This window comes from Hoplias malabaricus, chromosome 3, assembly GCF_029633855.1.
Source record: "Hoplias malabaricus isolate fHopMal1 chromosome 3, fHopMal1.hap1, whole genome shotgun sequence".
NCBI lineage: Eukaryota > Metazoa > Chordata > Actinopteri > Characiformes > Erythrinidae > Hoplias > Hoplias malabaricus.
In genome coordinates this window covers 38,535,493-38,561,427 of record NC_089802.1, presented here as the reverse complement: position 1 = coordinate 38,561,427, position 25,935 = coordinate 38,535,493, and the positions used below count along the sequence as shown (strand labels likewise).

The following is a 25,935-nucleotide window of genomic DNA, read 5'->3' as shown; positions in this document are numbered from 1 at the left end:
GGCAATGTTTTTAATGCAATAATAATTCCCTGCATTCTGCTCTGGAAATATGTCTGGTGTTTGTACATAGCCCTGGCCCTGTAACTGGGGAACGAACTGTGAAACAAACTATGGCGCCTGAAATACCATAGCAACCTCCAGAGCAATGACTTGGAACATCTTGGCAAACACCTAAAATATATTAGCAACCATCTGGGACACCTTAGCAAACACCTGAAATCCATAGCAACCACTTAGCAATAATTATTTCACATTAGTATCGTGTAACAACATCCATGCGGCTGCTTAAGGCGCAGGAGCAACTCCCGAGAATCACTCACGGTGCGTTTTCTTCAGGAAATACACTGTTATACTTTTTATTCACTCCTTTTTTGTCAATTTAAAAACTTCTTTAGCCTGTTCATCATCCAAAACAAGTCCAACCTCTCTTTTTTATTATTTATAACTTTCTAGAATCCAAATAATTATCTGAACCCTGTAAAAAATGATCATAATCTCTGTACGCAAATATTTGCATAATTCACTGACTACAAACTTTTGAACTGAAATGCATTATTAAGTGTCTGTGTGTGTGTGTCTGTGTGTGTGTGTGTGTGTGTGTGTGTGTGTGTGAGTCCTGCTTTTCAAGATTGTTCAACTGCTAAATATGTAAAATAAAAAAAAGACAAAGTACTTGAATGTGATGTATTGCAGATATATTTATTTACAATGGCATTTTAGGACCACGTGCTGAAAAAAAACAAAGTCTACCATCAAATATTTTAAAAATGTAAAGCCGCCATGGACTAACTGAAGACATCTTGTTCCACTTGTGTGTTTACATTGAGCTTCTTACTGAAAAGCAGATATATTAAATCTCCAAAGAGTTGGATTCTAAAATGTAATTATATATTATTTACTGAGGATAATTAAAGAAAAACAGCTCTGACTGGTCAAAGAAAGAGTTATAAACATTGTAAAGGATAGAAAAGCCACTAAATCAGAGGAAATTCACAGTTGGGTAAAAATCTAAATCAAACTGTTTTAACAAATCCATGTTACAGCCGAATAATAAAAATGGATTCATCCAAATTTTGGGGGAATATTTAAAAAATATATATATAAATTAACTAGTTGCCCTTCTGTTGAAATTAATTTAAAGGTGTGGATATTAATGTGTCACAATACACATATATTCTCCTGAAAATTACTGCACTATATCCTTCCCCCAAATAATCTTAGTTCGGTTTGGGAGTTAAAGTCTACCATTGTGTGGAAATGCTGTTTGTTTATGTTCTGTAGTTCAGTGTCTTTTTAAGGTGGAACAGTGTGTTTGAGGAGTGTCTGAATGTGTCTGAAGAGTAAATTATCTGTAAGTTTTTATTCACTGTGTGAATCACCACAGAAACTCTTTTGTAACTCGAGTTGTTCAGTTTTGTAGCACATTCACTAATGCAGTAAGCTCTCTCGAGTTTGGAGACATTTCCACATTAAGTGATCTGAAACCACAAAAATAAATCAGTATTACCCACATATGGAGCAGGAATAGAGCAACATCCTGATCTCCGTTTGTGAATCCCCTCTTCGTTGTGTAAAAGAACAACAGAAGCCTTTCCTGTGTCATGAGGGGAGAGAGAGAGAGAGAAACTAGCATATCAAACTGAGACTTGTTTTTTTACTCGTTTACAGGCGCTGGGGCTTTATAAACACATTAAACTGGTTTCCAGCACAAACCGACAGTGAGGAAACATGTCTGAATTTTATTAAAAGTGTTTTTTCATTAGTTGGCTCCAATTTGAGGAGCTCCTCTGGGTTTATTATAGCTTTGGCATTTAATATTGGACTGAATCTCAGTGTGATGTTTCAGTGCAAATACGTTTTAGTTGTAGCATGTAGCATGTAGCATTATTCATAGCGTGATATTCAGTGGAAAAAATCAACACAACAGAAACGGATCCGGTTTGGAAGCATGTTGTTTCCCACAGGACACGATGGCCCAGATTCACACCACCACCTCATTCGTGTTTTTTTTCACAGAGAAATCCAGCATAGACCTGGACCTCCTTACATGGGCATGACAACAAACTGAGAATGGTCCGCATGCACGAGGTATGTGGCAGTGTGCAAACCAGAGAAATATGACTTTCATCAAGGCACCATCATAATAATAATTTTATTAAAAAAATAGAAGAACAGTATAAAAGCTCTGGGAGATCTGGTGATTTCTCGGTTCTCTATGGTTCCATGGTCAGGTTCCTCCCGGCGGTTCTGTGACTGTTCTGTTCTGTGTCCACTGTCTCTGAGCTCTTCTCCGCCCTCCTTTCCTCTCTTTCTTCTGTTTATCTGGAAAAGTAGAACAGTAGTGGTGACTGGGTGAGTGACTGGGTGAATGTGTGAGTGACTAAGTGAGTGTGTGTGAGTGACTAAGTGAGTGTGTGTTAGTGACTGGGTGACTGTGTGAGTGACTGGATGAGTGTGTGAGTGTGTGTGTGTGTGTGTACGTGTGTGTGACTTAGTGGGTGCATGAAACTGTCCACAGGTGTGTGGGTGACTGAGTGAGTGTGTGAAACTGTCCGCCGGTGTAAGTGAATGAGTAAGTGAGTGGATGAGTGACTGGGTGAGTGTGTGAGTGACTGGATGAGTGTGTGAGTGACTGGATGAGTGTGAAAATATGTAAAGAATAAAATCAAAGCTGATATAAAGTGTGTGTGTGTGTGTGTGTGTGTGTGTGTGTGTGTGTGTGTGTGTGATATGTGTATCTGTGTCCTGTGCGTGTGTGTAGTGTGTAAAACTGAGCTCCCCTCAAAACACTCCAAATATGTCTTGTGTCTGGTTTGAATATCTCGACTTAAAGCTGAAGTCTAAATCAACAACAGGGGGATTGTGGGTGGTACGCACTTTTCTTCGAGAAAAAACTGACAGAATTAAAGGAGAAAGCAAAACGAATGGCATCCAGAAGTGTGTGTGTCCAGATATTTCTGTCTTTAGTCTTTGGCAGAAACCAGGTCGTAATCCTCCTGTGTGTTCGTAAGAAGCTGTAATGAGGGGATGGTAAATAAGGAATGAACAGTAATTATGGTCTGGAGAGCACAAAACTGCTTTCACGGGCAAAGCCACAATTTCACTCCCTCCATCATCTTCATCAATGGTATTAATGCAGTGCCTTTCCTGTGCTTAGAGATGATTTACAATCACAGAAGGGCTATAAAACAACCACAAAGACCTGGTAAAGACATGTAGACGCCTTGTTTCTAGCTCAGTGAATACTCACAACTCCTTAACAAAGGTTTGAGAAGATAGGAAACCAGGAGGAGGAATGCTGGATGGACCTGGGAAGATTGTTCCACAATCTGGGAGCTATTTTACTAAATGTCTGACCTCCACAGAGGTCAATCTGAACCTCAGAACATGGAGAAACCAGTGTTCGTAGATGATAAGATACAGGCGAGCATAAAAACTACTCTAACCAGAGATATAGAGGTAACAAAGCGAGCCTGGACACTGTGTATTATTGATTCTACTCTCAAGCGCCGTTCACTGCAGAGAAACCCCAAAGAAACTGCAGAGTTTTGGATCCAGAGATGTCCCAGAGTGGTTTGATCGCACATGCAGCACACAGTGGGAGATTCTTGGTGTCAGACCCAGTGGGGTTGAGGGGATAGTTTGTGATGATGGCTAAGGGGACTTGTTCAGTGGGTAATTTAAGAGGTATTCATCCAGACAACTGGCACGTTGCATTGTACAAACTGATCAGGAAACTTACTTGACGTTGTAATCCAACATTGAAGAGTTTTATTTTTCTGGTCATCTCATATAGCAATACCACACGCAACCACTAAATATGAAGGTTAAATCTATGCTTTATCTATCTATCTATCTATCTATCTATCTATCTATCTATCTATCTATCCAAAGGTTACACAGTATAGTTTCTGCAGTGCCTAGTCTGGAGTAGCAGTGACAGAGGCTCTATTCTCCTTATTACAGCTCTGTGGAGCATCACAGTAATTTTGAAGCTGTAATTTTAAGGTGAAAATGCAATCTAATGTTGCTTTAAAACTGAAGGCCACAAACTGAACCCAAAAAAGTCTAGGGGCCCAAAGGGTTAAAGACAAAAACGCTTAAAAGTGATCAATGATGGTCCAAAACTCTGACCTTTGGGACACCTCCGTTTCATGCGGCACTTTCTGGTCTCGGACTGAGGAGGACAGAGCGTGGACAGTTCCTCAGGAATTCTCCAGGAGAGAACACGGGTCCGGGTCTGACGTCCAAACCGTACCCCACAGCTTTGGCCATGATGTAAACAAGAGCTCCACTCGGCCCACTGACCAACCACATCGTACACACAATCCTCTATAACACACACACACACACACAAAATCAGCTTAAAATTAAGTAGTTGAATTTGGTCTGTTCTCTGTCTGTGTGGGTTTCCTCCGGGTGACTGTCTGTGAGGAGTGTGGTGTGTTCTCTCTGTGTCTGCGTGGGTTTCCTCCGGGTGACTGTCTGTGAGGAGTGTGGTGTGTTCTCTCTGTGTCTGCGTGGGTTTCCTCCAGGTGACTGTCTGTGAGGAGTGTGGTGTGTTCTCCCTGTGTCTGCGTGGGTTTCCTCCAGGTGACTGTCTGTGAGGAGTGTGGTGTGTTCTCTCTGTGTCTGTGTGGTTTTCCTCCGGGTGACTGTCTGTGAGGAGTGTGGTGTGTTCTCCCTGTGTCTGTGTGGGTTTCCTCCAGGTGACTGCCTGTGGGGAGTGTGGTGTGTTCTCCCTGTGTCTGCGTGGGTTTCCTCCGGGTGACTGTCTGTGAGGATTGTGGTGTGTTCTCTCTGTGTCTGCATGGGTTTCCTCCGGGTGACTGTCTGTGAGGAGTGTGGTGTGTTCTCCCTGTGTCTGTGTGGGTTTCCTCCAGGTGACTGTCTGTGGGGAGTGTGGTGTGTTCTCCCTGTGTCTGCGTAGGTTTCCTCCGGGTGACTGTCTGTGAGGAGTGTGGTGTGTTCTCTCTGTGTCTGCGTGGGTTTCCTCCGGGTGACTGTCTGTGAGGAGTGTGGTGTGTTCTCTCTGTGTCTGTGTGGGTTTCCTCCGGGTGACTGTCTGTGAGGAGTGTGGTGTGTTCTCCCTGTGTCTGTGTGGGTTTCCTCCAGGTGACTGTCTGTGAGGAGTGTGGTGTGTTCTCCCTGTGTCTGCGTGGGTTTCCTCCGGGTGACTGTCTGTGAGGAGTGTGGTGTGTTCTCTCTGTGTCTGTGTGGGTTTCCTCCGGGTGACTGTCTGTGAGGAGTGTGGTGTGTTCTCCCTGTGTCTGTGTGGGTTTCCTCCAGGTGACTGTCTGTGAGGAGTGTGGTGTGTTCTCCCTGTGTCTGCGTGGGTTTCCTCCGGGTGACTGTCTGTGAGGAGTGTGGTGTGTTCTCTCTGTGTCTGTGTGGGTTTCCTCCGGGTGACTGTCTGTGAGGAGTGTGGTGTGTTCTCTCTGTGTCTGTGTGGGTTTCCTCCGGGTGACTGTCTGTGAGGAGTGTGGTGTGTTCTCTCTGTGTCTGTGTGGGTTTCCTCCGGGTGACTGTCTGTGAGGAGTGTGGTGTGTTCTCTCTGTGTCTGTGTGGGTTTCCTCCGGGTGACTGTCTGTGAGGAGTGTGGTGTGTTCTCTCTGTGTCTGTGTGGGTTTCCTCCGGGTGCTCCGGTTTTGTCCCACGCTCCAAAAACACACGTTTGTAAGTGGACTGGAGACGCAAAAGTGTCCATAGGTGTGAGTGAATGTTTTAGTGTGTGTCGCCCTGTGAAGGACTGGTGCCCAGGGTGTGTTCCTGCCTTGTGCCCAGTGATTCTGGGTAGACTTCAAACCTACCACCGCCCTGAACTGGATAAGGGTTACAGAATATGAATCAATTAATTAATATAAAACTTTGTATTTATGAATACAGAATATGTTACTGATTTTATTATCATCTCTCCTCTGTGTGTGTGTGTGTGTGTCCAGAGCTTGGGTTTGTTCTGCAGTCTAATTGCTGATACACGTCTGTGGAGTAACATTTTACAGCAGCTTTTTTTCTACTTGCCACAGGGAAGATCTTGAGACTCTAGACATAAAAAGATAGTTGAGATAAACCCACATGGCAGGGACCCCCCTCTGAGCCATAATGACATTCCCTCCTTAAAACTCAGCATCTCACCGACACAGTCTGAGGACAGGGGGAAGGTTCCGGTCGGACAGCTGCTCAAACATCTGCCTTTAAACAGCCAAAATCCTCCTTTACACTTAGTGCAGAAGTCCTTATCAAAGCACCTCTCACACTCTGGAGCTCTGCATTCTGGAAAACACAGAACATTACAGGAGATGCATCAGGGGCGAAAGAGTAAACTGGGTCAGGGAAAAAGTCTACAAGCTCTACAGGGAACACACTTCCGCAAAATCAGTCAACAAAGCCGTCACAAAGCAGCTTCACACAGATCTGGGTGCAAGCCTCCAATGAGCCAACGGCGACAGTAGACACTAGCAGTAGATTGACCAGAGGAGGGTAGGTCCCCTGTGTGAGCCTTGGATCCTCCCAAGGTTTCTTCCTCAGCTCTGAGGCAGTGTTTCCTTGCTGCTGTCGCCCCTGGCCTCGCTCACCTGGGGTTTAACATTTCATGTCAAAACTGTGAATTCTGTGTCTTTACTGGAATTCTGTGAAGCTGCTTTGTGACAGAAACAGTTGTAAAAGCGCTAAACAGGTACATTTGATTAGATTTGATTTGACAGTGGCAAAGAAAAACTCCCACAGCATGAGGAAGAAACCTTGGAAGGAACCAAGTCTCTAAAATATTTACAAGGGCTTCTTTAGACACATTTTTATAACAAAAATAACATGATCAAATGTGCAAAGTAATGTAGTAATAATAATAATAATAATAATAATAATAATAATACTTATTTTATAGGGATTTTCATAAATCCAGTTCAAATTGCTTTACAGAACTTCTTTTAGACAAAAATGATAAAATATAAAAGGGAAAAAAATGTAACCACGGCAAAATAAATAAATAAATAAATAAATAAATAAATAAATAAAATTGTAAACTAATAAAATCATAATGTAAAATGCAAGTAAATACATGAGAAATAGTGAATAAACAAGAAAAATACATAATGAGTAAGTAATAATTAGAAATCATAAAGTTAACACAATGCTATAGTGTCTAAAGTTACCCAAAATGGATGAATGCAGCCTCAACCATTTTCAGCTTTGTTTAAATATATGATGAAGCTTCCTGTTTCCCTTTTATCCCAATTATCCATTCCACCTTCAAGCTGTGGTCACAGTGGACATTAGCTGTTCATGTCACTCTACAAAACAGTCAGAGCCAGAGGACTACTCATGTGAGAAAAAAAGAGCAACCCACACAGACTCAGGGAGAACACACCAAACTCCTCACAGACCGTGACAGAGGAGAGAGGTTCCCACCCAGATTTAATCTTATTTTACCAAAATGAACAAGTTTCACAGATTTGACGGCTGTGACAATAGTGTGGGGTTTGGAGCAGGTTTCCGGGTCAGACTTACTAATGCAGCGGTTTACGTCGGGGCCCCTGAGGCCGAAGTGCCCGGCGGGGCAGGAGTGGAGGCAGGAGCCCAGGTGACTCATTCCCTCTCTGTGAATGTGGAGGAAAAGTCGTTCTGGGCAGCGAAGGCAACCATTTTCCCTCGAGCACTCCAGACAGCTCCGGCAGTGAGGACGCCAACTCTCTTTAACGGCTAGAGACACAGGGAGGTCAGTGGAGACTTACTGCGAGGTCTGTCAGTTCTACTCCACATTAAATGATGCAGCAATTACACATGTGAACTGATCATAGCTTTTTCTACAGTCATTAGGCTTCAGAGTCAAACTGGAATCTCCAAAAATGTCATTTACAAGATAATAAAAACATCCTTACATTTTCTAGTAAGATTTTATTTGAACGGGTTTGTATGTAAACCATTTCCATGGAGATACAAAGTTAGTTGCAACACAATTTATTCTGTGTTTGTTAATGAAGTCATTAAAGGGCAATGTTTGTTAATGAGGGCGGCACGGTGACGCAGCAGGTAGTGTCACAGTCACACATCTCCAGGGGCCTGGAGGTTGTGGGTTCAATTCCCGGTCCGGGTGACTGTCTGTGAGGAGTTGGTGTGTTCTCCCCGTGTCTGTGTGGGTTTCCTCCGGGTGCTCCGGTTTCCTCCCACAGTCCAAAAAACACACGTTGGTAGGTGGATTGGTGACTCAAAAGTGTCCGTAGTTGTGAGTGTCTGTTTTGTCCTGTGAAGGACAGGCGCCCCCTCCAGGGTGTATTCCTGCCTTGCGCCCAATGATTCCAGGTAGGCTCTGGACCCACTGCGACCCTGAACTGGATAATGGTTACAGATAATGAATGAATTAATGTTTTTTAATGATGTATTTAGAGGGCAGTGTTTGTTAATGACGTATTTAAATGGCGGTGTTTGTTAATGACGTATTTAGAGGGCTGTGTTTGTTAATGACATATTTAGATGGCGGTGTTTGTTAATGATGTATTTAGATGGTGGTGTTTGTTAATGATGTATTTAGATGGCGGTGTTTGTTAATGACGTATTTAGAGGGCAGTGTTTGTTAATGACATATTTAGATGGCGGTGTTTGTTAATGATGTATTTAGATGGCGGTGTTTGTTAATGACGTATTTAGAGGGCTGTGTTTGTTAATGACATATTTAGATGGCGGTGTCTGTTAATGACGTATTTAGAGGGCAGTGTTTGTTAATGACATATTTAGATGGCTGTGTTTGTTAATGATGTATTTAGATGGCGGTGTTTGTTAATGACGTATTTAGATGGCGGTGTTAGTTAATGACGTATTTAGAGGGTGGTGTTTGTTAATGACGTATTTAGAAAGCAGTGTTTTTTAATGAAATATTTAGATGGCGGTGTTTGCTAATGACGTATTTAGAGGGCAGTTTTAGTTAATGACGTATTTAGATGGCAGTGTTTGTTAATGACGTATTTAGATGGCGGTGTTAGTTAATGACGTATTTAAAGGGTGGTGTTTGTTAATGACGTATTTAGAAAGCAGTGTTTTTTAATGAAATATTTAGATGGCGGTGTTTGCTAATGACGTATTTAGAGGGCAGTGTTAGTTAATGACGTATTTAGATGGCAGTGTTTGTTAATGACGTATTTAGAGGGTGGTGTTTGTTAATGCCGTATTTAGAGTACGATGTTTGTTAATGGTGTATTTAGATGGCGCTGTTTGTTAATGACGTATTTAGATGGCGGTTTTGTTAATGACGTATTTAGATGAGGGTGTTCGTTAATTATGTCTATAGAGGGCAGTGTTTGTTTACAGCTGAAAACGTGAGCGCGTGTGATTAATGTGGAAAACTCTCTGGAGTCTTCTCCTCAGAGGGAGTGGGGCAATGGAGACGAGTAGATTTTTCCAGACTCAGCTCTTTTATGAGGTTTGTGGGGAGCAATGCAGTGTGGATCTAATGGAGACTGATTTTTAGAAGATCAGTCATCTCTCTCTCTCTCTCAAGGACTTCCTTCAGAGAGAGCACTTTGTAATAATTCCTGTCAGTCAGAACTAATCCTGCTTGGTCTTTTAACTCCAAGTGGATAACAGCTTCTACCCAGAAGAAATATGTGTTGCTCAAAAGTTGCTCATTGATGGAGAAACAGCATCAGAGAAGAAGGACACATGAGATGTTTATATCTCGAATTAAGGAGATATAACATAGATATCAGGGAGTATCAACAGCAATATTAAGGAGGAACTACAGAGTTATTTAGACGACACCTCAGACATTAAGCAGCAACAACTTCTACACTTTTAGAAAGACTAGATTTTAGCACACTGCTGTGAGGATTTGATGGCATTTAGCCACATTAACACTACTGGGGTCAGGTGCTCCACTCCAGCTCACCCAAAATCCACCGCTTTGCTTTGACTCAGAATTAACTATAATTCAAGACCTTAGTGTCTCACAGGATGTTGTCTTACACTACACACTTCAGGCCTGTTTACATTTGGCTGAATCCAGACTTTTGGTGGGTTGAGGAAGACACTTATTTTGCCTTTCGTCTATGTAATTGGAAAGTGTCACAGGGCGTATGTTTCCAATCTCCATTCTGTGCCTTGTAAGGTAAATAAAGGAGGGCAGGATAGTCAGGAGCAGATTCATCACGTCAAACAAATTACAGCTCCACCCTACAGACATTAGCAGGAGGACCAAATCCACACTGTCGACTGTGTTCCCTAACAGCAGAAGGCAGTTTTAAGAGGATAATGCTCCTCGCCACACTGCAAGCACTGTTCAGGAATGTTTGGAGGAACATAACCAAGAGTTCAAGGTGCGTTTCCATCAACAGAAATCTGTTCATGAGTCAGAACAGTTGTTTTTTCAGCACTGATGGCATCAGTGGGTGTGTCAAGATAAAGAAGCTCCAGAAAGAGCTCAGAGCCTCAAATAAATTGTTACGGCATGGTGGAGCTGAACGGGTGTTGTGTTCTCCTGATGGTGTTTTGGGTAAAAGACCAGAGACCCAGTGTGGAACTTTTAATTTTGAAATGGTGTTCTGATGAGTTGTGCTACCTTGTCAGAATGTGCTAATTTGCAGCTTATCAGAGTATCCTTCCTACTGTTTTATTTAAACAACTGTACATATAAAAGTACACCATGGCAACAAATTTTGACAAGGTAGGATAACTCATCAGAGCAGTGGGAAAATCGGAAATGAAAATGACCCATTATCCTATTTCTGATTTGGAAAGAAAACTGGGAAGTATACGTGTATTATGTAATGTAAATGTGTGTTTCTGGGCTATGGTCAGCACCAGACTCCAGGTGCCATCACTTTTACTTTTCTCCAATGTTCTCACTGTTCAGGAGCTCAGCATCATTTCCACATGTGTATCATATCTCACTGTGATCTGACCCCACTGTAAACAGTGGATAAACCATGACTCTGTCCTTACTCTATCCGTTTATGTCTGACTCAGGAGCTGAATTCAGACACAGCCACAGAACCCAGCCCCACAGCATCCCCCACTGATGATGTATCCTTGGTTCCTGTCTAAACTGTGGGAAACATGGCGGGGCTGGTTCACTGGAAAGCACCTGAAAAAAAACAGTTCAAGAACCAGAGTTTTGCTGGAGAAGGGCTACAGTTTTGATCCATGGAGTCCCCACTATCAGTTCATAACTTACAGAGAACACAGGGCACCTTCAGAGGCCTTGTGTAGGCTCATTTGGTCAGAGCTGTTTTTGGCAGCAGTTGGTTTTAATATTACTGCTGACTGGTGTATATTATGTGTGTTAGGGTAAGGGTCAGAGTCAGGGTCAGGGAGACCGTTAGTGTAGTAGTAGTTAGGGTCTATGCAAGTCTATGCAATGTCCCCTCAAATCTAATCATTTAGGTCATGGGAACATGATTTCTGTCCTCATAAGGACAGGTCCTCACAATGTGAGTGTTTGAACAGATTTTTATCCCCCTCCAGAATCAATAACGTAAAATAATCACGACGTCCCCAAAACCAGAGCGCTGACCACCAATAAATGTGTTACACACATATATAAATGTGTATTTGACCCCTTTAGCACACTCTGTACCCCTTAACACACCTAAGTAGGAACAGACAGCATTAGCCCCCCTCCTCCTCAACACATCATCTGCACTTCATCTGCACCATACTTCCTTAAAAACAAAACCTGGATCAAATAAACACCGCCGTCCAGACAGAACTGATCTCCTCACAGCTCAGGTACGAAAGAGGGGCTTGACACACACACACACACACACGCACATACACACACACACACACACACACGCACATACACACATACACACGCACATACTCACATACACACGCACATACTCACATACACACGCACACACATTCACACATACACACACACACAAACACACATACACCTGTGGACAGTCTCACATAATCACCCAGTCACACACACACACACACACACACACACACCTGTGGACAGTCTCACACACTCACCCAGTCACACACACACACACCTGTGGACAGTCTCACACACTCACCCAGTCACACACGTACACCCACACACACAGACACACCTGTGGACAGTCTCACACACTCACCCAGTCACACACGTACACCCACACACACAAACACACACACACACGCACATGTGGTCAGTCTTACACACTCACCCAGTCACTGACAGTCTCCATCACACCACACACACACACACACACACACACACCTGTGGACAGTCTTACCCAGTCTCTCTCTCTCTCTCTCTCTCTCTCTCACACACACACACACACACACACACACACACACACACCTGTCTTACCCAGTCACACACACACACACACACACGCACACACGCACATACACACGCACATACTCACATACTCACGCACACACATTCACACATATACACACACACACAAACACACGTACACCTGTGGACAGTCTCACACACTCACCCAGTCACACATGTACACCCACACACACACAGACACACCTGTGGACAGTCTCACACACTCACCCAGTCACACACACACACACACAAACACACACACACACCTGTGGACAGTCTTACCCAGTCTCACACACACACACACACGCACATGTGTTCAGTCTTACACACTCACCCAGTCACTGACAGTCTCCATCACACCACACACACACACACACACCTGTAGACAGTCTTACCCAGTCTCTCTCTCTCTCACACACACACACACACACACCTGTCTTACCCAGTCACACACACACACACACACACATGTGGACAGTCTTACACACTCATCCAGTCACTGACAGTCTCACACTCACACACACACACACACACACACACACACACACACACACCTGTGGACAGTCTCCATCACACTACACACATTGTTTATTGTAAGTGAGTAAAGGGTTCATATGTTAAAGGTTGAATACACTCAGGTCAGTACAGACCCGTTAAAGGTGCAGTTCAGTAAAATGTAGAACTGAATTACTGCCTTATGAGGGAAAACGTGTTAGTGTTCAGTATTTTACTGCATTATGGTGGAGTGATGAGAACCGCAGGAGACACTGGGATTATTCACACTTTATAGTTGTCCACTGCCAGAAATGTCTCTGTGGTGGTACCCTCAAGGAAACACATACCGTGCCTTTAATTAGGGAACATAACTGCACCTTATTCTATTTTAATTGTAGATTTTAAAATTGTGTTGACTTCATTCGCCCCGTTTCATCTGTTCTTTTATTTGACACAGTTCTATAATGAAACCCTCTAATGTAGCTCTACTGTCCCTTTGTGCTGAGAGTGGCTCAGTGAACACAGAAACAATCTAAACACATATTTACATCAACACTAAAGTGAATCCAGAGATGAATTCCCCATAAACACTCACCGCTGCGCTTCCTCACCGCGAACACCAGCACCAGAGTGTGACAGATGAGAGGAAACAGAGGAAACACACGCAGCTCCATCTGTCCAGATAAACGACAAGCACAGGGCAGCAGGATCCACCACATTAGAGCTCTCTCTCTCTTTCTCTCTCTCTCTCTCTCTCTCTCTCTCTCTCTTTCTCTCTCTCTCTCTCTCTCTCTCTCTCTCTCTCTCTTTCTGTTTCTCTCTCTCTCTCTCATACACACTCTATCACACACACACACTCCCTATCACTCACTCTCTCTCTGTCTGTCACACACACACACGCACTTTCTCTTTCTCTCACACACTCCCTCTTTCTCTCTTTCACACATGCTGTCTCTCTCTCTCTCACACACACACACACACACACACACTCCCACTCACTCTCTCTCTCTGTCTGTCATACACTAACACAGACACACACACACACACACACACACAGACACTTTCTCTTTCTCTCACACACTCCCTCTTTCTCTCTTTCACACATGCTGTCTCTCTCTCTCTCTCTCTCTCTCTCTCTCACACACACACACACACACACACACTCCCACTCACTCTCTCTCTCTGTCTGTCATACACTAACACAGACACACACACACACACACACACACAGACACTTTCTCTTTCTCTCACACACTCCCTCTTTCTCTCTTTTACACATGCTGTCTCTCTCTTTCTCTCTCTCTCTCTCTCTCTCTCTCTCTCTCTCTGATATTGTTGATGTAATTGGTGCTGTTTGGGTTGGTGCCCTTGTAACAACAATCAGAACACAGAGAGCGCTATAAGAACTCATTTATCTTTCTGTGCTTCATCCTCTCATTCTTGACATCAGCAGAAAAACAGAGCCGCTGTAAAAACAAAGCCCTGTGCGTCCACCTCAGGTCACTTCACATGAGGAGAATCGGTTCTGATCCATTTCATGAAGCTTTGACAGAAATGTGCAATCAGCAGCCTGTGTTTTTACCTTGTATTAATTTTGTACAAATACAATTAAAAATGTCAAAAACTGAGATGCAAAGTTACAGATGAGGTTTATTAATGTATCCATTCCTTCATTATAACTTCAATCTGAACTGAGCTGGAGTCTCAGAAGATTTTACACTAGATCTCAGGACATTTCTGTGAGGATCTGATGGAGTTCAGCCACATCATTTCCTTGCCACTGTTGCCCCTGGCTTGCTCATAGGAGGCTTGGACCCGGATCTCTGTAAAGCTGCTTTGTGATGACTTTTTGTTGTGAAAAAAAAATAAAATTTGATTGATTGATTGATTGATCATCAACTGTGAGGGTCAATGGCTGGTGTTGGGGATTAGCTCTGAATCACAATCACCACCTCCAACTCATCCCAGAGGAACCCCATCACTCCAGAGAACACAGTTTCACTGTTCCACACACCAGAGGAACTCCATCACTCCAGAGAACACAGTTCCACTGTTCCACACACCAGAGGAACCCCATCACTCCAGAGAACACAGTTTCACTGTTCCACACACCAGAGGAACTCCATCACTCCAGAGAACACAGTTCCACTGTTCCACACACCAGAGGAACCCCATCACTCCAGAGAACACAGTTCCACTGTTCCACACACCAGAGGAACCCCATCACTCCAGAGAACACAGTTCCACTGTTCCACACACCAGAGGAACTCCATCACTCCAGAGAACACAGTTCCACTGTTCCACACACCAGAGGAACCCCATCACTCCAGAGAACACAGTTCCACTGTTCCACACACCAGAGGAACCCCATCACTCCAGAGAACACAGTTCCACTGTTCCACACACCAGAGGAACTCCATCACTCCAGAGAACACAGTTCCACTGTTCCACACACCAGAGGAACCCCATCACTCCAGAGAACACAGTTCCACTGTTCTACACACCAGAGGAACCCCATCACTCCAGAGAACACAGTTCCACTGTTCCACACACCAGAGGAACTCCATCACTCCAGAGAACACAGTTCCACTGTTCCACACACCAGAGGAACTCCATCACTCCAGAGAACACAGTTCCACTGTTCCACACACCAGAGGAACCCCATCACTCCAGAGAACACAGTTCCACTGTTCCACACACCAGAGGAACTTCATCACTCCAGAGAACACAGTTCCACTGTTCCACACACCAGAGGAACTCCATCACTCCAGAGAACACAGTTCCACTGTTCCACACACCAGAGGAACTTCATCACTCCAGAGAACACAGTTCCACTGTTCCACACACCAGAGGAACTCCATCACTCCAGAGAACACAGTTCCACTGTTCCACACACCAGAGGAACTCCAACACTCCAGAGAACACAGTTCCACTGTTCCACACACCAGAGGAACACCATCACTCCAGAGAACACAGTTCCACTGTTCCACACACCAGAGGAACCCCATCACTCCAGAGTACACAGTTCCACTGTTCCACACACCAGAGGAACTCCATCACTCCAGAGAACATAGTTCCACTGTTCCACACACCAGAGCTGGGGGTTTTATACTCCTCTAGCACATGTTCATGACTGAGATGGTGAATTTAAGTGCCCCAGAGCTGCTGCTGTGTCTCACCTCCTCAGGTCGCTGTGAAACTTCTCCATTAATATTTGTATAGTTTATAAAGGCAGGTTTATTTCCAGCAGCTGAGGGTTGTGTGAGACGTTTGGGGGCAGATTGGAGCCAGAGAGAAAATGACTGTGACCACAATTGCATCGTCTTTCATTGTCTACTGTGGTTAGTTTTATTTAATAACGTTCAGGGTGTCATTAAAGTTTATTATGGAAGAGAGAGAGGGATTAAATCTAAAATTCTTTCTAATATACGAAGGCTTCCCATTTTTCATGGTTCTTTTTTAACAGATAACAAATGTCCAGAAGCTCAGAGAAAAGAAACACATAAACACTTTATTAAAAACAGGTTCACAGTGTCATTAGGCCGCAGTCACATCCAGAGTCACTGAGACAGCTTCAGAAATCTCACACACTCACCCAGTCATTCTCACACACACACACACACACACACACCTACCTGTGGACAGTTTCACACACTCACCCAGTCACTCACACACTCACCAAGTTAGTGGACAGTCCAACTGTGTGTGTGCACTTTGAGAGTGACTGAATTAGTGTTCAATAACAGAGGAAACCCATGCAGACACAGGGAGAACACACCACACCCCTCACAGACAGTCACCCGGAAGAAACCCACGCAGACACAGAGAGAACACACCACACTCCTCACAGACAGTTAAATCTATAGAAGTCTGCCCTGTATCAGTTAGCGAGCTATAGCCCCCCTCAAACAGGTCTAACATTGTCACTCCGTCTGACATGGTACTGCTGAAACAACCATGTACTTCCCAGGAAAAGACATCACCTTAATGGCAGTATGTGCCTCTCTAAAATCCCAGTAATCTCCTCCACATCAGTGTTACCATATCACACACACCCCTCACTGAAGAATCCCAGACCACCACAGTCTGAGTGTTCCCATCTGTCTTTGGCACAGAGAACCTGACAAAACAAGGTAAAATATGGACTCTTCTGCTCACAGCATGGGTCCACTGTCATTCCGACCCTCTGAGACGAGCTCGTCTCCAGACAGCTCTGCGTTTCTGAACTGAAGCATGGAGTGTGAATAATAGAGTGTAATAGAGTCTTAGGTGCTTTTCTTGATGTAGCTGCAGACTGTGTTCAGTGACAGTAGTTTTCTGAACTCCTCCCGAGCTCCCCATGTCTATATTCATCATCGCCTCTCCTGCAGTGCTGTCTGAGGGCTAGACGTAATCATTCTTGTCCGTGATAGTTTTCGTACATAAAAGCAACATCACTTCAAAGAAATTGATTCAATGGACAGTCTTTAAAATGGAATATGACACAGCACAGAGCAGGAGCATCATTCCTGTCCAGAAGAATCTCTTTTAAATACTTTTACATGGCGCTGCATTTCAGAATATTAATATGAGGTCTTCCTTTTGTTTGTTTGCTGGGATAATTGTAGTTGGATCTCAGAGTTTTCACACTGTAGGCTCGACCTGTCAGAGTGAGGACAGAAAGAAATGTGTGTGTGTGTGTGTGTGTGTTTGTGTGTGTGTGTGTGTGTTTGTTTGTGTGTGTGTGTTTGTTTGTGTGCGTGTGTTTGTGTGTGTGTGTTTGTGTGCATGTGTGTTTGTTTGTGTGTGTGTGTGTGTGTTTGTGTGTGTGTTTGTGTGCGTGTGTGTTTGTTTGTGTGTGTGTGTTTGTTTGTGTGTGTGTTTGTGTGTGTGTGTTTGTTTGTGTGCGTGTGTTTGTGTGTGTGTGTTTGTGTGCGTGTGTGTTTGTTTGTGTGTTTGTTTTTGTGTGTGTGTGTGTGTGTGTGTGTGTGTTAAATGTCCTTAATCAGCCTGGGGAAAACTGGTAGCCCTTAAAAACCACACCTCAGCTCTGCCAGTGTCTCTGATATCAGGTTTATATTAGACCTGTGGGGTTTTTTAGGTGTTTTTTAGGTGTAATGTCAGGAAGCAAAGGATTAGCCCCCTGCAGAACCACTAAACTAATCAAGTCGTCTTTATTTTTAAAGAGGTAACTGCTCCTGTTGCAAAGCAGCCTCTCAGATATCTGGGTCTAAGACTCATTCAGGTCTGGTCTGTGGAGGCAGCCATGTTCTGAAGGTTAGGCTACGTTCACATTAACCAGGCACAAGGGATTATTATTTTGTATTGGGCTTCTTTTTTTTTTGCTTTATTGTGACACACATTTGATTTCTTCAAGGTTGTGTGGAGCTGTCAGATCCAGTCTTTTCTAATCAGATTTGAGTCACTTTAAGATGTGCTACGAGATCAGATACGTATCTGATTTGTTGGCCCGTGTGAATGGTCAGATCAGATTTTATGCCTCTTTTTGCCTTTAGTGTTATGCTTAGTGTTGTAGCCCCCAGCACCATCAGCGCAGCAAAACAACAACAGAGGAGAGGCTCGAGCTGCGCCACAAGAAGTGCCTTACTCCCTACACTGTGCTCTTCACAGATTATAAAGCTAAGCTACTACACCCAGATAGGGCACTACTTCGATTGGAAGATGTGAAACTTATACCCAAACATAAACTGCTTTGTAATTCAGCATACAACGCACTACACGAGTCACTCCTGAGTGACCATCGGTCAATTTCAGACAGAACAGAGAGAGTCTCAGTCCCTAATCACAGCCTCATGACTTCAGATGTAAGGAGGAGGTTGTGAGGAGACTCTACAGATTCAGGACGTGTCTGAACTGTGTACTGTAGCTACATCCAGAAACATCCGACTTGAAGGTTTGATGGTCAGGATCACAGAGAGACCACGAAGGGTTAAAGAGTATCAGCATGGCTGAGGGAGAGTTCAGCTCTGAAGAATGAATGCTGTCTGTATGAAATGAAAAGTTCTGGCGTCGAGCCCAGGCTGGCTTAGCTTTCACATGCTGCGTTTACTCCATCCCTCCGTCCGTCCGTCTGTACTTTATAGATGTAGAAAAAGTGGATGGATCATTTGGGAAAGTGAAATATATTTTAAACTGATAATGACCCTTTGTGACCTGGTCAGAAGATGGTTTTTAAAAACTTCAAAGACACAGTATCTAAAACATTCCAGTAATATTAGATCATCAAAAATATCCTGCACAGATGAAAAACATTGGGTTGGGTCAGTGGAGGTCATTTCCGACCAAAAACCCGTCACACTGCGATGGTAATATTACACTCAGAAACATGTTTATTGTAACTATTGTGTATTAAAAATGACAATTGTCACTTTATTTAATGAAAACAATAACTTATAACAAAAAAATTACCTGCTCCTCGCAGGTCCTGAGCATTGAAGAACAGGGTGGAAGCGTGCTAAAAAAGTATGCAGAGCAACGGGAGGAATATAGTCTGTAATTTCTAGAATTTTTTCTAGAAAAAAATGGACAATGAGGGTAAAGAGACAATGAGGTAGTTTTAATGTTACGGCTGATCTATGTCATTCATTCATTCATTCATTATCTGTAGCCCTTATCCAGTCCAGGGTCACGGTGGATCCGGAGCCTACCCGGAAATACTGGGCGCAAATCAGGAACACACCCTGGAGGGGGCGCCAGTCCTTCTCAGGGCGACACACACTCACACCTACGGAAACTTCTTGTACCTCATGTAAACTCTGCTCTGTCCCAAACAACCCTCTACTCCCTAAATAGTGCACTTTAAAGATTTATTAAACTAATACTACTACACTGTGCACTAGGGAGATAGAGGGAGATGTTTAAGATGCAGCCCTAGTGGTGTGGGGGTGTAACTGCAGACAACGCTCACAACGGCGTAGAGCTCTTGTGTACCCTACACCCTTGTGTAGCTCTGCATCGAGTCAACGCAGAGGTATAAATCAGCCTTAACACTGATGATCTGGTTACAGCGCCCCCTGTTGAGAGCCGGGGGTGGTAGTATATTATCAGTCCGTTCTTGAAGTTGATGTTGGAAGCAGCAGAAATGGTCAGTGTAAGGATCTGAGGGCCACACTGTGATGGTCATAATGTTTGGGTCATTACTTAAACCTCAGGTCTTTTGGGGTGTTCCCGGTGTGTGGTCAGTAACGTCACAAAGTGGACAGAGGAAGGACGTCCGGTGACCAATGTCAGGTGCCATTGTAACAGTATAGTCAACGTTCACACAACAGCCCATACTTTTAATCTTGTGGCTGATCAGTGCAAAATTTTACAAGCGGAATTTCTATTTACTGTTCAGACCAGCAGCTCTGGATGACCATGACACACAGACTCAGTGCTGACCGCGAAATGACCAGGCCCTTCCAGAGGAGGGTTGTGATGCTGCTTGTGGTGTTTGGTAAATGTCTGACGCAGAGAGTCACGTCCCGTCAGAAGAATCCTGTGTGCTTTACGGTAATGTCCCATCATTAGAAGTGAATCAGAATTCAGATGGTCACCATTAATCACATTCTTTATGATAACGATGCACTCGTCTGGGTTTCATTACTGACCCGGTTTTGACGGTGAAGAATCTGTAGCTGGGCAACATTTCGTTTAACAAATTAAAAAAATATTGACTGTCTGCTGTGTGTCTGAATATTTGAAGTCTCTTCTTCTCGTTCCTGTTTCCACTATTTTAACGTAAACCTGCTGCTGACAAACTCCATAGAAAAAACACGGCAAAACTTTCTACAAAACCCATATTTATAAACATTTAAAACTGCTGTTATAACTCTTGGTAAGAATGCTCTGTAAGCATACTTATAAACTCCAGTAACGCCTTATAAGACTCTCCTCGTGAACAGTAATTGATTATTTTTGAACTTATAAACATTTATTTATACAAGTGTCACTATTCACTATGAAGCCTTTTAAATGGATAATAACCTGTGCATAATTATAAAGCACCTATAAAACATTAATGAATTGAAACACTTTATAAATCTTTAAAATGCCATCGCTGAGTGCTTGTAAAATTATTCCTCATTTTTATTTATAACAAATAATAATATAAAGTGTCAATAACTTTACTCAAAGCTCGCAAATCTATTTATACATTTTAATGCACGTTATAGGAGTTTTATAATTATGCACAGGTCATTATCCATTTAAAAGTCATCATAATGAATAGTGACAGTTGCGTATAAATTATAATTGATTCAATCATAGCTCAGTATAAGAGTCTTACGAGGCATTAATTAGAGTTTATAAGTTTGCCTAAGCATTATTACCCTGTTAAAAAGAGTTATAACCACATTTATAAAGACTTCATAGAAGCTGATACAAAAAACACACACTGAACAGGATGCAGTGGAGCAACTGCACATGAGGAGCCCTGTCACAACATTTTTTATGTGGAAATAACCTCGGTAATCGTTGCTGACCTCAGTGACGACTCCTGTGTCTACTGCCACGTTTGTTTAGGAGGACATCAGGGGACTTTAGCCTTCTCTGCTGTTCTCTTCGCTCTGTTCTGGAGCTGATGTGTGGATTTAAAATGTTTATTCATTCATTCATTCATTCATTATCTGTAACCGCTTATCCAGTTCAGGGTTGCGGTGGGTCCAGAGCCTACCTGGAATCATTGGACACAAGGCATTTAAAATGTTTATATTTTATTTATTTTGAATATTTAAACATGTGTATATCCGTGTGTGTGTGTGTGTGTGTGTGTGTATCTCTACTCTTTGTGTGCGTCTGTTTTTTAATGTGAGTAACATTCCAGTGTCTGAATATTATAGAGGGACAATATTTGATAAACTTTCAGTGCTTTTTAAAGGTGTGTAATTGCACTATCAAGTTGTTATATTATCATTATATCAGTGGAATATAATAGTCTCAAAATGACATTATTTCACTTATCACACCCAATGCCAATAGTCCACAAGTGTGGTCTAAGACAGTGGAACTGTGTTCTCTGGAGTGATGGGGTTCCTCTGGTGTGTGGAACAGTGGAACTGTGTTCTCTGGAGTGATGGAGTTCCTCTGGTGTGTGGAACAGTGGAACTGTGTTCTCTGGAGTGATGGGGTTCCTCTGGTGTGTGGAACAGTGGAACTGTGTTCTCTGGAGTGATGGAGTTCCTCTGGTGTGTGGAACAGTGGAACTGTGTTCTCTGGAGCGATGGAGTTCCTCTGGTGTGTGGAACAGTGGAACTGTGTTCTCTGGAGTGATGGAGTTCCTCTGGTGTGTGGAACAGTGGAGCTGTGTTCTCTGGAATGATGGAGTTCCTCTGGTGTGTGGAACAGTGTTCTCTGGAGTGATGGAGTTCCTCTGGTGTGTGGAACAGTGGAACTGTGTTCTCTGGAGCGATGGAGTTCCTCTGGTGTGTGGAACAGTGGAACTGTGTTCTCTGGAGTGATGGAGTTCCTCTGGTGTGTGGAACAGTGGAACTGTGTTCTCTGGAGTGATGGAGTTCCTCTGGGATGAGTTGGAGCAGTGTGGGTGGGGCCTTCCCAGACGAGCCGAGACTGTTATTGCCTTAAAGATGTGTTGCATGAGCCGGGTGTCCATAAACTTTTGGCCGTGTTATTTTTTGAAGACTGTGGCCTAAATGAACTAAATCTGGTTCTTGGTCCAAGGTCAGTGGAGAACATTACTAGCCAATACAGGCAGAGCTAGGCGATTAGCATTCTCCTGCAAGTGTGTAGCGCTCAGTGGATGTGTGAATAGCAGCAGTGCTTTGGTGTTTTAGCCGAGAGACCTGAGCAGGATCTAGAGGTTTCCAGCGTCTGATAAAGGTTCCCCAAAGCCCTGTGGACTCCGTAAATGAACTTGGTCTTTAACAAGACGGAGGCAGACGCAGCTTCTGAAACCAACTTCTGTGCAACGTGTTTCCAATGAAGAGTGAAGCAGAACCAGATGGTGGTGTTATCATTCCTGCTGCTCTGAGAAAGTCAGGCCAAAGCCCGCCATGAAACCGGAGTCCGCATTCTTTAATGATTTATTTCTACGCAGCAAACCAGGAGAGAGTGAGGAGGAGAAGAAGGAGGAGGAGGAGAAAAAAGAAAAGCTGATCCGTGCCCATCCCAGCCTCAGATCCCCATCTCTGTAAACAAGCATTGTTTTGTTATTAAGGCTTTAGTCTTCTCATTGATCAAGACATCACAGCGGATCACAGAGTTGGGTTTCTGCGGTGAAGGAGGGCGATGCAGAAGCTTAACGGAGCAATCAGTCATCTCTGCCACCACGAAGTAGAAACAATATTCATGCAAACGATTATCTGATATTTCTTTGTCTGCTTTCTATAAACTGCAACTCGCACGAGATGAAGAATCAAGACAGAGTGTCGTCCCTGAATGAATGCTTTATGCTCCACAGTAAGGGTCCCCCACATGGATGCAGCCAGGTTTTAAAAAACATAGCTTAGATGGATATAAAGATGCACAGCACTGGGCTGAGGAACAGTGGAACTGTGTTCTCCAGAGAGAAGCAGCTCCATCCAGAACTAATCATTACATCCATCAGTTCCTCAAAGTTCCAGCATATATTTGTGCTTTTCTACCGCACGGTGCATAAGGCCCTATAGACACAGATGGCTCGAAGACTAACAACCAAACAGTAGAGTCTGGTCGGCTACAGAAAGGAATTAGACTCCCGAAACACAGCCCAATCTCCACAGCTGAAGCCCAAGCTCTGCTCCTAGGCTTAGTGCATGGAGAATCAGTCCAACAACGAAGGATACTTGTATGCACAGGCTCCAGGTCCTGTCTACAGACACTCAGTTCCCTCAGAACCAACCACCCAACAATCCTTAATGTTCTACAGGAGGTGAACTGCTTAACGCTACAAATTTACGACATCGTCTTTGGACACTGAGAAGCTCGAGCAGCCAACATGGCCTCATGTAAACCAGATCAGATGTACCAGATTCCACCAGTGAAGGTCAAACCTGTAATACATGTCTTCATCAAGGACAAATGACAACAGTAATGGGATACGTGCCTGGATAATGATGTCCATGAAGCGAATCCCATGATTGAACGAAAACCGCAGACCTACCTTGAAAACCACTGAGACCTAGCAGTGCACACAAGACGCCATACTGGACACACCAGATTAACTCATATGTCTTTAGTAAACGGTGAAGCAGCCCCATATTGTGCTACATGCCAAACTCAGCTTACAATAAACATTTAATGTTGGACTGTATTGATTTTGGCCACTAGAGGCAACAGATTCAATAACAGGATTATTCAACAATACGAGAGCATCAGCGATCCTAAAATTCCTGTCAGTAACAAGACTTAAGCAACACATATGATGAACTTAACTACTTCACTGTCCCTACTCGACTCGGCTGTTTCACTTCTCCATCACACAAATCAGGTCCTGGTCCTGGTTCTGGAAGCGGGTTCTTGTTTAGTGGCTGTTCTCTCGTGGTTCAGAGCGAGTCGAGTAGGGACTAAACCGTGGCGTGTAAACCTTGCAGAGCGCTGATTGTCCAGAGAGAGTCGTCACTCTACGCCACGCAACACAGACGACCAGCACCAACTCTCCATCTGTAAAATCTCCAGCTGCAGCAGAGATCACGTTTGTTTTTATCTGACTCACGACGGCAGCTCGTAAAATTACGCCGTGGTCTTTTGAAGAGGTTCAAACGCTCCTTGGATCGGTGACTGACAAAAGAATCCAGCGAGAGCTGGACGCTGCATCAAGGAAGGAACAAACTCTACTGATCTGTCTGAACTGATGACGGAGCTGTGTTCAGTCCCAAACAACAACAACACGCCAATACACCATGAGTAAACACAGCTTAACGTTACCGCCGCCGTTGTTGTGGATTCCAAAGACCACTGTTACCCTTAGAGACAGGGTTAGAGACGACATTGAAACATTTATACATACAGAGGGGAGCTGTTGGAGTGGAAAACCAACCAGGGACCAATCAGAGAGTAGAGCTGTGTGCAGTAAAGTAGGGACCATGCCGTGGGAATGTACTAATAGACAAGGCAAGTCAAAAAGTGTAAGAGTAAGATAAAATGTAAAGAAGGACACTAAAATGGAGCTTAAAGTGCAGTGAGGGTAGAGCTCAGACATAGGAACATGAGATAGAGGCGTTTTTAACCTGGATTTAAAAGTTTCCACGTTTAGGAACATCTAGTCTTCTGGCATTTTGTTCCAGTTCTGCACGGTGTAACACTGCTTGTTCAGAGTGGACTCTTGGCTCGACTAGTTGACCTGGGTCTCTCTAATCACACGCATCACTGATTCTTGACAATTTGGATAAAATAGGTTTTAATTTTGAAAATAAAAAGTTAGATAAATTACTTAAATATAAATGTACTTATTTAGTTATTTATTGAAGGTTAAACCTATATAGCACATTTCTAGAAACCCAAGGATGCTTTACAATCAGCACAACATTCAATCCACACACACACACACACACACACACACACTGGCGAGAAGTGCAACCAAACGCTTACAGCGTACTCTCGACGAGGAACGACCGTCCACCTGGAGGACTGCATCGGGCACTAGGGCTTCACTCAGGACAGAGCACTGATCCATATCTGGGCACATACACATTCACTCACACATACACACTCATTAACCAGGACAGTTATTAGACAGAAGCCAATTCACCTACCCTCCATGTTTTTGGACTGTGGGAGGAAACCGGAGCCCTGGAGGAAACCCACGCAGACACAGGGAGAACATTTAAACTCCGCCCAGATGGGACTTGAACCCAAGATCCCAGCGATGGGAGGTGACCGTGCTCACCACCAAACCACTGCTTTATAACAGCTAATTATTTTTTATTCATTGGATCTAATATGTATTTTGATTTTTTAAATAATTATCTGGCATTCTTAATACATATATATGTATGCTGTTAAATGTTGAATATTAATTTTGGTAATTTTTTATACTGTTTGACATGTACTCCTCTAAAAGATCTAACATCATACAATGTTTACTTTAAGCCTAAATAAAAAAGTAATGTTAATTTTTATTTAACAAACACATTTACTTTAATAACTCAACAGCACTAAAGAAACATAATGTAAGCATATTCATCTGAAACAAATAAAACTCCCTCTGATGGTGGTGACAGTGGCCTCATAACAACATACAACTCCAAAATTCATACCACTCAAGT

At 43.5% G+C, this 25,935-nt stretch overlaps 1 protein-coding gene across 1 annotated transcript; it reads right to left on the bottom strand.

Annotated features, from left to right (window-relative positions):
* Positions 1-2,195: 2,195 nt before the first annotated feature.
* rspo4 (R-spondin 4) lies at positions 2,196-13,428 on the bottom strand. The gene is made up of 5 exons (XM_066663984.1): positions 13,350-13,428; positions 7,507-7,698; positions 6,136-6,273; positions 4,135-4,332; positions 2,196-2,322 (listed from the first exon to the last, which is right to left on the bottom strand). The coding sequence occupies exons 1-5, from the start codon at positions 13,426-13,428 to the stop codon at positions 2,228-2,230; spliced, it is 702 nt and encodes a 233-aa protein (XP_066520081.1). The 3' UTR covers positions 2,196-2,227.
* Between the last annotated feature and the right edge of the window lie 12,507 nt (positions 13,429-25,935).